Source organism: Amphiprion ocellaris, chromosome 8, assembly GCF_022539595.1.
Source record: "Amphiprion ocellaris isolate individual 3 ecotype Okinawa chromosome 8, ASM2253959v1, whole genome shotgun sequence".
NCBI classification, from domain to species: Eukaryota; Metazoa; Chordata; class Actinopteri; family Pomacentridae; genus Amphiprion; species Amphiprion ocellaris.
In genome coordinates, this window is record NC_072773.1 from 29,186,992 (window position 1) to 29,201,696 (window position 14,705).

The following is a 14,705-nucleotide window of genomic DNA, read 5'->3' on the forward strand; positions in this document are numbered from 1 at the left end:
TGGAGAACTTTTGGTTTAATGTGCCAACATCTAAACAGTTGCTAAATCAGAACTAGAATGTTACATATTATTGGAGCAAAGGATGTCTTGTGTTTGTTCTTCCTTTACAAATATTTGGCTATACCTAAACTGGATGAACTGAAATTTTGACAGGATCATTGTGCTAGGTTAGAGAATCACCAAAACAATTCTTCAAGAGAAATGAAAGCCAGGGATTGTTTTAACAATGTTAGGACTTATCTGGACACAATGGATAACTGGAACAGGTTTTAGGGAATCCATGCAACTTTTACTCATTTAACTATAACAAAAACCAAGACATTCTTCCTAAAGTCTGCATCCTAAAAGTCTGCAAAACATTTTTTCTGGTAATCGTGACTGTACAAAACTTGGTGCAAATCCATCCAATGTAGCCCACTGCGTAATTGAAATGTTTGCCCTCTTGGTGGCACTAGAGGAAAAGTAAGGTTCACCAGAGCACTTAGGATTTAGCCACTGAGCACCAACATCCTAACCATCTGTACAAAGTTTTGTGGCATCGCAGCCAATGCATGTTGACATTTTTACTGAATGGTGGAGCAAGTGATATAACCATCCACAGTGCCTAAAAGGCCGGTCATAAAAAAAAGAAAAAGAAAAACAGAACCAATGGCAAAATGACATTTTTTTTTTTTTTTTTTTAATTCAGCACATCACAGCAGTAACAGGATGACACCGGTGACCTTGAATGCTAGTAACATTGCATGATGCCCGTGTGATCAGGAAATATTAGTGGAATGTTAACTTAGAACTAAACTGGGTAAACTTTTCACACTGGGTTTGAAGAAAGTTCTCTTCCACAGCCTAAGTGTTAAAGGCATCACTAAGCACAACTACAAAAAGTGATCATGGACACTGCATGTATAACAAACAGTAACAGAGAGGCATTAAGACCAGCCAAGTGAGGAAGACAAAGAATGTTAATGACTGTGGAAAAGGAATGATGTTTGAATGCCACAAAACTTATGGCCCAAGCGTTTACTACAGATCAGAACCTGAACAGTAAGCTGTGCCGTGGCAGGTTATAAATCAGTCAGCATGATGCTTTATAGAAGTAGGTGATGCTTTTTCTTTGTCTCTGGCAAGACTTTGAGAACATAATTGAGGATACAAGAAAGGAATGTTGTTGCTTAAGAACAGTAGAACCAATCTGGAGCAGAGAGTACTAGAAGGTGCACAAGGGTTAAGTATTAGCACTACTGGCTCTGACCACACTGCATTCATCTCCCTTCATCTAGAATAGAAATAATACAGAGTTTACTACACTGTGCTTGAGTCAAAGCCACAAAAGAGCACTAGTGACGTTAACAGATGTGATTGTGCCAAGTAGCTGCAGGTTGGTTGTGATGGAAGAGAGCAAGAACCTGGATGACAATGTGCAGTCCTTAGTTTGCAAAGGTCTGACGCACAGTATTGGCGATGTGCTTAGCGCTGATGCCAAACAGGTCCAGAAGCTCCTGGGGCTTTCCACTACGGGGAACACCACTCACTGCCAGGCGGGTCACAACAATGCCAGGCTCCCCACCCACTGCTGACAGCACTGCTTCACCAAGACCACCTAGACATAGGAGATGGACCATTAGAAAGGCATAAACGCAGCTCAAAAATTTACCTGCATGGAGTGATACAGGAGATTTCTTTTGTTTTCACAACCACAAAGCAGCAAACAATTAGTTTGAATCAAATGGCAAAATGCTTGGTACTGTACCTCTTAAAGCGGGAATAATGCATTCTTTGGCAAGAAATCCTTGACAATTCTCACCTGTTTGGCTCATGATTTTAAAACTGCAACACGACGTTCACGCTCAAAAAAACACAACAGAACTTACCCTCCTTGTAGTGGTCCTCCACGGTGATTATCTGTCCTCCTGTGGCTCTGGCACTGGACAGAATGGTAGCAGCATCCAGAGGCTTGATGGTGAATGGGTCAATCACACGGATGTTCTTCCCTACAGCAATTTAAAAAGGAAATCATTACTCTTCTACGAAGACTTAGACTACCTGGCCACTCCACTCTCTGAATTCTCGATTAGGAAACATGGACTTCACACCGATACTGACATCTATTATTTATGTAGTAGTGTGGGTTTACCTTCTGCGGCCAGCATGTCGGCAGCAGCCAGGGCCTCATGCACAGTAACACCAGCCCCAATCACAGTTACCTGATCGCTGTCAGACTGGCGCACCACCTGGTAATGCAGACACAGTTATTCTTATATTCTTCATAATATTATTTATAAGCATTACTTGTACAACGATCTTTGTTTGTAAAATTACAACACTGATCATTACATTTGGATGATGTTCATTTTGTCGTTAATTATCAGAGGATAACGTTATTTTTATACCGACAAATCAAAGTAAAGATGGTTTTTACCCAAGCTGACATGTTTCGACTGCAACTGCAGTCTTCTTCAGAGCGTCATCTGACGTGTCCTTTTTTATATTTACAGTCAAAAACAAGGTTTTGCAATGGGAGATCCACTATCTGCAATAATGAGTAATTTTTTCATGGAGGACCTAGAAACAAAAGCCATCCACACAGCACCTACACACTGCAGACCCACACTCTGGAAACGATACGTTGATGACATCCTGGAAATAATACAATCTTGACACACACAAGAACTCACCGATCATCTGAACAACATGGACGACACAGGAAATATACAATTCACGCATGAAGAAGAAATAAACCGGACCATTTCATTTTTGGACTTAAACATACACCACAGAGAAGACGGCAGCATTAAGATCACAGTTTACAGGAAACCTACACATACAGACCAGTACCTCCTCTGGACATCAGAACATCCCACAGCTTACAAACTATCAGTAGTTAGAACACTTTTTGAACAGACGAGCATCATAACAGACGATAAAGACAGACAGGAGGAGGAAAAACACATCAGGAACGCACTCATAAACTGCCAATACCTGACATGGGCCATAAACAAAGGAAAACAACAAGCTAAAAACAAAGTAAAGAAACAAAAGGAAACACAAAAAACGCACACAACAACTGGACAATAAAAACAAAGACACAATCACCATCCCATACATCCGTGGGATAACAGAACCCATACAGCGCATAATGAAATCAATACAGCAGTAAAACCACACACAAAACTGCGGCAGCTATTAGTCCATCCCAAAGACAAAATAGAACCGGACAAGAAATGCAACATCATTTATGAAATTCCGTGCAAATCTTGCGAGAAAACATACATTATAAACAATGGATCAAGGAGGCCATCGAGATCAGGAAGCGGGCGAGCTGCTCCATGAACGGGGATGAGGGGGTCTACACCCTCTAATACCTGGGACTCCATCCTCCAGAGACCACCAGGCGGCGGGGGGCGTGGCCTGTCTGACAGATTCTGACAGATCTGTCAGACTGGTCACATGATAAAAAAGGACACGTCAGCACACGTCAGATGACGCTCTGAAGAAGACTGCAGATGCAGTTGAAATACATCAGCTAAGGTAAAACCATCTTTACTTTGATTTGTCGGTATAAAAAATAACGTTATCCACTGATCATCACCTTGGCAACGCCCGCTTCAAACTTCTCATCTGGAGAGTAGAGGACTGCAGTGTCGGGTCTACTTGTACGGATGAAACAGATACCCTGAGAATAGAAAATGGTATGTTACAGAAGAATTTTACTTCCATACCTTAGTGATGACAATTTACTAGTCAAGTTGCCACAAGGCGTTTTTCAAACCTTTGTGTTGGCTGACAGTTCAACAGCTCTTTCTGTGGACACTGCATCACTGGGGTAAAACACAGTACAGGTTGGAATGGCACGGAACATGGCCAAGTCCTCTAGAGCCATCTGGGAGGGACCATCCTCACCTGGAGGGAGAATATGACCAGTCAAAGACAATGTTCATCCACTCTGTCCAATAAAAAAAAAAAAAAAAACAAAAAACACATGGTGCTTAAGCAAAACATTTACCAATAGAGACTCCGCAGTGAGACCCCACCAGGTTTACATTTGTCTGGGAGATGGCTCCCATACGAATCTGATCATAGGCTCTAGAGAAGAATGCAGCAAATGTGCTGGCAAATGCAACAGAGCGGTCACGGGCAGCACAGCCAATGGCCACTCCCACCTGCAGAGACATCAGTAACATGAGTTAGTCTAAATGAAAATGGACAAGGTCTACATGTGGAAGCTCATGTAAAGTGGTCACAAGTGACAGGAAGCAGAGAGGCTGGGATTATCAGGTGTGAGAATGAATAGTAACAGATTAGACCAAGTGGGAGCAGATTATGGAGGGTAGAGTGAGCCAAGTTTATCCGTCTTTCATAACAGTTATGAAGTTTGACAAGCCAGAGTTGATCGTTTGACTTCTGTAAGAAGTGACTCAAACTGTTTTTGAAATTTATGCACATGAACAAGAGCTCAGATAATCAGAATGCCCTCAGTTTCACTGAAGTTAAACCCTTAGAACTGTAGAGCTGCAAATAACAGAACAGCATCAAGGGCACTGAAATCACCCATGAGGACTGAAATGTTGCTTACCATATTCTGTTCAGCAATGAAACACTCAATGTAGCGGTCAGGGAAGGCCTTCCTGAAAGTGTCAGAGAAGGTAGAGTTTTTGGTGTCTCCATCAAGGGCCACCACTCTCTGGCTTGCCTGGCCCAGTCTTGCCAGTGCCAAACCATATGCTCGCCTTGTTGCCATCTGACAACAGGAAGGAAATGGAAAAAAAAAAAAAGATCAGCAAGGCAATTAATACCACAGAATATTTAACAATTAGGTAAAAAGTTCTCAGGTGCTGATATCAGCATAAAGTAAGGTAACTATCAACTACAAGGACACTTTTTTTTTTTTTTAAGAACACATGCACACTACTATTAGTAAAATTTAAATGTGAAAATTGATTGTCCAAGTGACTTTGTATCCCTGACAAAATTTAATTTAAAAAAAAAAAAAAAAAAACACCTCTTGTGCCTCTACAAATCCTACGTTGCATCAAGAAGCATACAGTCGAGACTTTCAAGATACCTTGTCTCCCTTCTTGTAGGCTGGGGGTGAAGGCAGCAGGATGGGGCTGAGGTCAGCAGGTGCTGTATCTTCACTGGGCAGCTGAGGGCAAACAGTCTTGTTGGGGACCTGGATCTGAGACTGCAGGTCATTCAGGATGTCATCCAACCTGTCCTTAGGGATGGGCTTTCCATGCCAGTTATCCTGATCCTCGATATCTACAACCAAGGAGTGAACAAGTCTCATTTATCAAATTCAGAAAGCACAGTAAAATAGTAAGGTAAATAAATATTCAACATGTGAAAAGTTATAAACTCCTACTTTTGAGTCCTTTGCCCTTGAATGTCTTAGCGACGATACAGGTGGGTTTACCCTTGACCTGCTGAGCCTGCCAGAAGGCTTTGCATAGCTCCTCCACATCATGTCCATCCACAACATATGTGTTCCATCTAAACAAATTTAACAGATTACAGCACATTACAACAAACATTAACTCCAGATTCATGGATGTGTCATCGTCTGGACAAACATGTTAACCATCAAACTTATTAACTTGGCAAACAGAAGAGAGGCCAAGGGGACAAGGGAGGGCAATGAAAGTGCAGCGAGCATGTGGATAAAGTCATGCTATGGGGTGACAAGGTCCAACTTCACCTCAAGGCAGTGAAATTTTAGAACCTCAGTCGACAGGTTTTTAAACTGCTGTGTAAGGAAGAACTGATTAATTTTCTACAAATGGTACAATAATAGGAATCTAACACTTTGACAGTACATCAACAGATTTACTGACCCAAAGGCTTCACAGCGCTTGCGGTAGGTCTCCATGTCATGCTTCAGGGGCGCAGCCTCACTCTGACCGAGCCGATTGACATCTAGGATGGCAACCAGGTTGTCCAGCTGGTAGTAGGAGGCAAAGGCCATGGCCTCCCACACTGATCCCTCTGAACACTCTCCATCACCCAGCATGCAGTACACACGGTAACTACGAATCAGTGTAGAAAGATGGGGCAGAAATGAGTGATGAGCACTGCTTTTCAGAGAATGAGCCACACAATGGTTACTGCATAATTACATTGAAGCTGGAGTTGGAATACTCAAAGGAAAGGAAAGGGTCAAATAACAGCATTACAGAATGTTTGCTCACTGAGTGAAGTTTAAAATAACATTGTTCAAATAATGACTTATTAAGAGAGAAGAAAGAAGCAGGTGCAAACTACTGTAGATAACAATATGACTCAAAAACTATTTGCAAAGTATTTTTTCTAAGAATCACAAACTGAATTATTTGCAATGACATATCAATTACGATCACCAACACACAAGAGCAGTTGAGCTACCGGCCTCATAGCGCCAAAAATCATCCAATAATATTTTGCTACGTGGATAATTATTCTGTGGCAGGAAAAAGACTTCTTGGTTTTGTTGCATGCACCTGCCAGGGGATTATTTAACACAGCTACTACACTACCGCAGATCTCTCCAGTTAACAGGTTACAGCGAGTCAAACTATTTTAACAGAAAGCAGGCTCCCACTTACTGCTCAAGGCAATACATTCTTGCTCAACAAAACTCTTGTTTAAATAAGTAGAGTCAACAACGCAGTCTGAATGACATTTCACTTCAACAGAAAAACGCGTAGTTGCAGTACAGAGCACCATCTTTAATTTGCTTTAGATTTAATTCACCATGAAAGGATGCACTTCAGATAACACAAAGTCTCACAATTGTGCAAATACGTTTCATATGCTTAAACCAGTTTTAGAAAGCAGGATTACCATCTATATTAATGTATCATTTTGGATACAAACGGACCTGGATTTGTCAAAGTTTTTGCCAGTATAAGCCATCCCACAAGCAGCTCCAAGACCCTGTCCCAGAGATCCTGTAGCCACATCAACAAACTCCAGTTTCTGGGTTTGGATAGAACAGATTTGGGAAAAAAGAAAAAAAAGTTATGCAGAAAGTGAGTTGCACATCATATTTCTACTCTTCACAGAAACATTAATACCAGAAAGGGACTCATGATTTCAGCACTTACTGGTGTGGGGTGCCCCTCCAGGTCACAGTCAAGCTTACGTAGGTTAAGCAGATCAGACTCCTTCACAAAACCTGCCTCTGCCCAAGCAGCATACAGGACAGGTGCAGCATGACCCTAGTGATAAACAGGGTGGGCAGGAGTGTCAATCGCAGGTGCACATACCAATTCCAAGACAAACAATTAATCGCTTAACTAAAAATAGTATGTACCAACCTTTGAGAGCACAAAGCGGTCATTACAGTGGTTGCGCGGATCTTCAGTTTTATAGCGCATGGTGTGGAAGAAGAGCACAGACATGAGCTCTGCTGCACTGCAGCATGATGTCGGATGGCTGAGGAGCAGGAATAAGTGACAAACGTTTAGTGACAGGCAACAGTTTAAAAAAAAAAACACTAAATCCACACATCATGCAAATACATGCACGTGTTGCTACATTCTGGAACTTGGGTTGGCACCATAACTCATTACAATTAATAGCACTTAGTTTAATTTGACAGTAAGATTCTTGTCACTCCAGGCAGCATGACAGCTTGACAAAAACTTCCAAACACTAAATTCGATAAGCAAAAGTCGCATTCATAAATGGTTAATCTGCAACATGATAACCCCAGTTAGGTTACCACACTTCAGAGCTTTCAAAAATATCCAAAAAAAATATAAAGATTAGCAAACCTGTGAAACAGTTAGTTGCAGCACAGTGGTTTCAATACTGTAATCAACATGTTTAGAAATCCCACATTACCCAACAGATTTCAGCTTCCCTATACAGGTCAAGTTACAAATAGCATTATTTCAACCATGCTGAGAACACATTTATCTTACAAACACACATCATGATCACTGTTAAACCATAAAAAAAAACAAAAAAAAAAACAAAAAAAAAAAACCAGTGCTCAATTTACCACTTGTCCTTCACTTGAGAGATAACCTGATGAGAAATAAAGTAAATCAGGAAAGGCGTAACAAAAGAAATCAGATGGTGGAGTGTAACGTCTTAGTCAAACAATGAGGACGAATGATGTGATGAGTGTTGGGTGTCAAAATTCAAAGACATCCTTTGTTTGAATGAGATAGTGTCAGAACATTTGTAACAGCCTCACACTTCAGATAGCCAGAACAGACTACATTTCCTTGTTGGGCAACATAAGGAAGTGTCAAAAACAGGTTTATCAACAATCATTTTATTTATGAAGTGGCAGTCATGTCTTCAGACAAAATTACACAATTCTGGATTTTTTTGAAGGATGCAGCACAAGCAAAACCAAACAGTATACTGTAACCATGTGAAAAATAAAAGTAATGCATGTAGGTGACTGGTAGATGCTGTAAAAAGGATTTCATCCTTGAATGCATAAATTAAAATTGGACTTTAATTAGGCTCGGATGACATGATACAAAACACAGAAGCAAAATTTTTAAAAAATGAACTTGAACTTGTCTTTCTGTTTAAAAGCTGCATGGGGGAAAAAAACTATTTAGTCCTTCTTACACACATGTAACAGAAAAGTGTGACGGTACATGTGACAGTAACCTGGGAGGCCCTCATAACAATGAGAGGCATTTCTCATACTTAGGAGACCCATTGTACTTTAAGTTTAGGATGTGCAGAAAGCCCTAATTGTAATCCTCTCTGACTACTACGAGAGCAAAGGGCCGTTGGAATAATCCCTATACAGCTACACCCTTCTTAACTATTCCAGCTTGGACTTGTGTCAAATTATAGTGACCCAGAAGAGCAGGTTGGTTACTTCATCGCTTCTGGGAACGCCGATATTTAGCGATGATGCAAGTATCGCAGGTGCTCTTTCCTAGTGGGTATTTCCTACGGTCATCAAAGCAGACATTGACTTCTGGAGACGATTCAACTGGTGCGCATCAGTGTGGCATTCTAGCTTTAAGAATTTCACCACGAGATTCACCCTTTAGCACGGTCATGTGATTTCTGTTAGCTAGTGAAAGCAAGTACATGCAAGTGACTGCTTTAAATGAGTTAACTAGCAACTGTAGTACGAGAGTAAATCTTTAGCTAGGTAGCATTAACGAGCTACTAATAAATATACGCCCACAGTCTTCATTTGCACATAAAACGACACGAAGTGCTCATGCTAAGTTTGGCTAAAAGACAAACATTAGCTCCCAAAGTAACTAGAAACACGTTTTAAAGGTGTTTGCATTACCTGCTGCTTGTAGCTGTTTGCTAACTTTACGTTTTACACCGCGTGGACATAATTTGTTGCACGTGCAACCAGGCAGGCCGCGCAGGTAAAACGCGCGTCAGCTACGTAACAACACAAGGCACACTTTCCTCATATGTAGCCCTGCGTATGCATCTTTTTTTGAATATTTCCTGCTAATGTGAGCAACTCCGAATAACTTACCCGGAGTTAGAGGCGCTTGTTGCCTTGATGGAATGGATCCTGAGCTTGTTGGCGATGTCTCTCAGCCCCTGCAGGGTCTTCTCGTCGGGTTTGTGGTAGCTAGCCATGGCTCCTGGATGGATTTAGTTGAAAAATGAGTTGCTTCTAGAAACAGAAGGTGCTGCTTCCTGGTGTCGTAGTTTCGCTGTTGCTGCTGCTAGCTGCCCGGTGCTCGGTACAACTGAGGAGGAGGACTGACAGAGAGAGGAGGGTGGACTTATGTCTCCTCCAGCGGACACTCCCATCAAATGTAATCATTGGAGGATCGGCTGTGGTGCAAGCGGCTCGGACTGTGGTGCAAGTTGCGCAGGTGATGCTGCGTTCAAAATCCTTTTCAGCTTATCAAATAAATGCATCTGCGGCTACTTCGTTCTTATCATTTCCTTATGCGAATCAATGAATCAGCAAACGTCAGTAATAAGAGCGCCGATGACACATGCGCCCATAAAACCGAGGATTAACACAGGTAACTGCAATGTGGGGAACATGAAGTAGTTTCATGTCCAATGTGGGATTCTCTGATAATACAATGGCAGAGATCCAATCCACCACTTTTAAGGCTTCTTAAAATATGCAGTCTTTACAATTAATTGGCAGGATGAATTCCTGTTTAATTAATACTAATAATCCGGGATATTAATTCACACTATGACAAGAAGTTTCATTATCTCATATCATGTGTATATTCTGCTTTTAAGTGGGGTATACTTCAGTATATTTCCCTTGAGTTTCCATAAATAGCCGTAATTGTCACTGTCCCTTTAAAGCTGCAGTTGGATGGCTGCCAACAAGGAAGTGGTGGCAGATTTTGCTCTCTCATCGTTACTCAGGGAAACATACGATCGTTTGTTAAAATAAGGTTCAAATACCAACTCATTTCATATCAGACAGCAGCTGATACAACGCTTTCTAACAGTTCTTTGTAATCAGCTGATTGTCAGCATTTGTACATTTCTGCACATGCATCACCCATTTTCAAAATGTTATTGTTCCAGATTAACTTGGCTGTAATAGTGAGTGTGAGAGCATGACACAAGCAACTTTAATGTGCAAAGTTGATTAATCATACAATCCAGATATAGGCCTACAATACGTTTCTTATACAAAAGCACAATCAGGAAAGTCAAGTCTGTCCGATACTTCCCCATTTTGGTCATCATTGCAAATCTTATGGCTCAGGTATTTCCTCTTCTTTAAGTTCCTGAAATGGCAAACATGTTCTTAAAACAAAAGAGCTAAAGAGAAGTTTCTTGATGATGCCAAAAGGAGAAATATAAAATGTTTTAACCTTGATTCTTTCCCAGGCTTGAGCCCTCTCCTCAGGGGTGACAGGGTCTTTGTCAAGTTGTTCCAGCTCTGGCAAGAACGTCAGAACGCTTACTCGGTAGTCTGATGATTCCACTAGTGGGTTCTCAGAAAGGACCAAAGCTTGCAGGGTTGTTGACACAAGGCTAAGGGACTGTAAGGCGTTCTCATCTGCAATTGCATTGCCTCTAAGGGAAGGACAAAGAGACAGAAAAATATATATGCCTGGATAATAAATATATGGACAATATCAATTTATTTAGTGTTTTACTGATTGGATGATGGAAACCATGACCATAACTCTGATCTGTCTTGTTGTGATACACAGGTGTACCTGACATTAAGGTACTGGAGACACTTCATGCCAGCACTGAGTCCTTTCACAGAATCTAGCTGGTTGTCTCGAAGGTGAAGGACGGTGAGGCGCTCTAACTTCTCCAAACCCTCGAGGCGTTTGATAACATTTTGGGCCTGAACAGAAAGAAATAATAGTCATAAGCAGTCTTTTTTATTTATCATTATACACAGGATTTAATTTGGGTGCTAATGAATAAACCTAATAAAGCATGTTAATGTGATTAACCAAATCATAGTGCTTTTATTACTAGATATAATCGCTCCAGGTTTGGAAGGTCGATGCCGTCAGTGGTATCCAACTGATTTCCCCTCAGCTCTAGAATCGCCAGATTTGCAAAACAGTCACCTTGAAAACCATTCATTCTCTGAAAGCCATTTCCTGCAACAAAGGTTTCAAAATGTCACATCAAAGCCTTTATATATAATATATGTTAGGCTGCAGACATTTGATTAAATTCTTGAAGAAGCAAGAATTTGTTATACCTGACACAGAACGGTAACAAATGGAATAGTAAATACATATCTGAGAAAAAAATTAACCATTCCTGTGACTTATTATCACTTCCCTGATATTAAAATGCCAGTGACAGCTGACCAATACTGAATGATTTTCCTAAATTTCAGAAGGGGTGCGATGGGGAAAGTAACAATTAACTATTTCTATTTTGACGGACCTAGCATTAGGAAACTTTTAAGTGGCTGAACAGATTAATTCAACTTTTTCAGTCCAATTCAATTTTATTTATATAGTGACAAGTCATACCATAAATCTTCTCAGGGCACTTCACATTGTAAGAAATCTTGATAATATGACGTTACAATAGTCCAGCCTAAAAGTAACAAAACTAGTTTTTCAGCATCACTGTAAAACAAGAAATACCTAATTTTGACAATACTGTGCAGTTGAAGGAGTGTTGTCCAGGAGATCTGTTTTGTGTGACTTAAAGGACATGCCCTGGTCAGTAACAACTTCAAGGTTCCTCACAGTGGGAAATGCCATCTGGAGCGACTATATGGAGAGATGGTGTTTGTCTGAATGTAGAGGAATAAAATTACAAGGCCACCCATGTTCATAAGACAATGCTTGGAGTTTGACTAACTGATCTGTTTAATCTGACTTTATAGGTAAATATAGCAGGGTGTCATCTGCATAGCAATGGAATTTTATGCAGTTTTTCCTAATAATATTGCCTGTACAAAATGTAAAGTATTAGTTCTACCACTGAACCCTGTGAAACTCCATAACTAACTATTGCGTGAAATGATAGTTATTGACATGAACAAACTGATCATTGTCTAGGGCTAGGAGAAGATCATTAGTGACTTTCACAAGTACTATGCTATGATGTGTTCTAAATCCTGAAAAAAACTCTTGTAACAAACCATTTCTGTGAAAATGGTCGCATAATTAATTTGCAACGTTGTTTTAAGGACTAAAACTAAAGGAGAGGTTGGACCACGAGTCACATTTGTGAAAGCTGTGGAAGAGATCGACTCTTTCTCTATTTTTTCCAATTCAATTTGTAGAGAAACTCTTGAAATATTACAACTGAGACATAAAGGAGCACAGGGCTCTAAAGAGTTGTGACTGTCAGAATGGCTACAGTCCTATAAACAAACCTGGGATTGTTGTTGTTTTCCTCTGCTAAAGATGACTAATATGCAATTCTAGTTTTTCTTGACATTAAACCAACAGGCCAACCTGTGAGATTGAGGCGCTCTAAGCTAGGTGCAGCTAGGCCATCTATGTCTGTTAGCTGGTTCCCTGCCATACTCAACAACTGCAGGAAGGGCAGCTGTGCAAAAGGCTGCCCATTGAAGGATGCCACAGCATTGTTGTCAACCTGCAAAAGAAGAGTTGTCATTAAGATATACCAGCAATTAAATTATTCTGACAGCCCCAGAGATGTTCTTTACTAAACGAATAAAAAAGAGAGCTCCTTGCCTTCAGCCAAAGTAGGTGGGTCAGAGATGCCAGAGGAGAAAGATCAGTCAGGTGGTTGTTGGATACATCCAGAAAACGTATGTGATTATAACTGCTGACTGCAGCAATATCATTCAGTCCTCTAAAGAGCACAATAGTGACAAAAAAATGGTATGAACTTAGAGTTGACACCATTAAAACAGGATAGTTTGAACTTGAAGTCTAGGGCAAAGGCAGTCAGTTTTGCTTTGCATGTATCTTTGCCTGCTTACTTGTCTTTAAGGACCAGTTTGATAAATGTGTGTTCAAGTCCACATCCTGTCCGGCACAGTAACGAAAGCCCCTGACGTATGGTTTCTTCAGTCAAATGGGAAACTTGCACCTGAAGCGTACAGAGAGAACAGATATAATTTGGCTGTACTTGTCCATATAGGACCAAGATTTGTGAATGCCATGGCTGCATTTTATTGACCCTTTCTACAAGAAGCACTTTGGGTTTTAGTGTCTTGCTTGGACATGTTGCATGTACAGGAGGAGCTAAGGATCAAACCACCAGCCCACTGATGAGTACCCAACCTGTTCTACCTGAATGTAAGCCTGAAAACAATCCATGATAGCCTTTTGCAATGAGTCGAGCCTCATTTGTAGCTTTGCATCCTCCTGTGACACACTTATAAATAATACTAGCACCAAAATTAACACTGATAAGTATTTAACTGTGCTTTTAGGGCACAAAGCAACGTCATAAATTAAGTGCAGACTTAACTGAGTTACTTGTTAATACATGGCTTCAGTTTGGAGCCAAGATTAGATAGCACAATCTCTTCCTAGAGACTCTGTCCTTTTATTTCACAGAATTTAATGACCTAACAAATGTTTGGGGAATGAAATGATACCTTGATATGTTTTTTTTTTTTTTTTTTAGATCAACGGCTGCTGAACACAATAAAACAAACAGTCCAATATCCAGGCAAGTATTTAGCTGCCAAAGAGAAGCAAATATGCTGAATGATTGGTTTTTTGTTTTTTTGCTTATCTCACAATACCTTCTCGTCCCCGCTGGCTTCTTTTGCTTGGGTTTCCTCCTCTCCCTCCGCATCCGTTAACACTCCATCTTCATCCATGTCAGACATTGTAGTCAGTTATTCTTACACTGTGGTCGTAGATAGTACAGGTTTGCCAAAAAGTGAACCAACAGTTGGTACCAGACAGGCTACTATTTGAAATGCTGTCTTTTTAAAATAGAACAAATTACTCGTCTAGCTAACACTAAGTAGTAACTGTAGGCTGCCAAGTAGCTGTAGCTAGCTAACGTGTAGCTGTTGCGTTGAGCGATATAACTTTTTAAAAATCATTATCTGTGCATTCAAACATACCCAAGTTTAACAAGGACCGTTAATTTTCCCTAGTAGTATTAGTAACAGGAGGCTAGCGTTAATTATTTGATTAAAATAAACCTAACTGCCACTAAGGTCCGACCGCTCCACAGGTTTGTTGCCGTTACCATGGAAACACGTAAGCCGCAACACGAGCACCGCTGTGTCAAAATAAATTCCAGGAACAAACTAACGAGCTTTGCAACAGCTATACACTTTCTGCAGGTCAAGATGTTGCATTATACCTCAT

The 14,705-nt window shown here is 40.6% G+C and overlaps 2 protein-coding genes across 4 annotated transcripts; both read right to left on the bottom strand.

Moving 5' to 3' along the window:
* Positions 1-657: 657 nt before the first annotated feature.
* Positions 658-9,687, bottom strand: tktb (transketolase b). The gene is made up of 14 exons (XM_023278194.3): positions 9,455-9,687; positions 7,290-7,407; positions 7,077-7,190; positions 6,851-6,948; positions 5,829-6,020; positions 5,360-5,487; positions 5,060-5,256; positions 4,571-4,735; positions 4,001-4,157; positions 3,767-3,897; positions 3,587-3,670; positions 2,132-2,228; positions 1,869-1,988; positions 658-1,597 (listed from the first exon to the last, which is right to left on the bottom strand). Exons 1-14 carry the CDS (start codon positions 9,559-9,561, stop codon positions 1,425-1,427), a joined length of 1,881 nt encoding a protein of 626 aa, XP_023133962.1. The 5' UTR covers positions 9,562-9,687; the 3' UTR covers positions 658-1,424.
* An 824-nt stretch (positions 9,688-10,511) lies between these two features.
* lrrc23 (leucine rich repeat containing 23) lies at positions 10,512-14,687 on the bottom strand. Of its 3 annotated transcripts, XM_023278195.3 has the most exons (9): positions 14,456-14,687; positions 14,126-14,232; positions 13,352-13,461; positions 13,101-13,221; positions 12,858-12,999; positions 11,404-11,534; positions 11,133-11,269; positions 10,782-10,986; positions 10,512-10,694 (listed from the first exon to the last, which is right to left on the bottom strand). In XM_023278195.3, the coding sequence occupies exons 2-9, from the start codon at positions 14,210-14,212 to the stop codon at positions 10,662-10,664; spliced, it is 966 nt and encodes a 321-aa protein (XP_023133963.1). In that variant the 5' UTR covers positions 14,213-14,232; positions 14,456-14,687; the 3' UTR covers positions 10,512-10,661. The 3 variants fall into 3 exon arrangements, with proteins under 3 accessions (XP_023133963.1, XP_054868632.1, XP_054868631.1); XM_055012657.1 differs by having other exon boundaries at positions 11,404-11,471; positions 14,126-14,687; XM_055012656.1 differs by having other exon boundaries at positions 14,126-14,687.
* Positions 14,688-14,705: the final 18 nt, after the last annotated feature.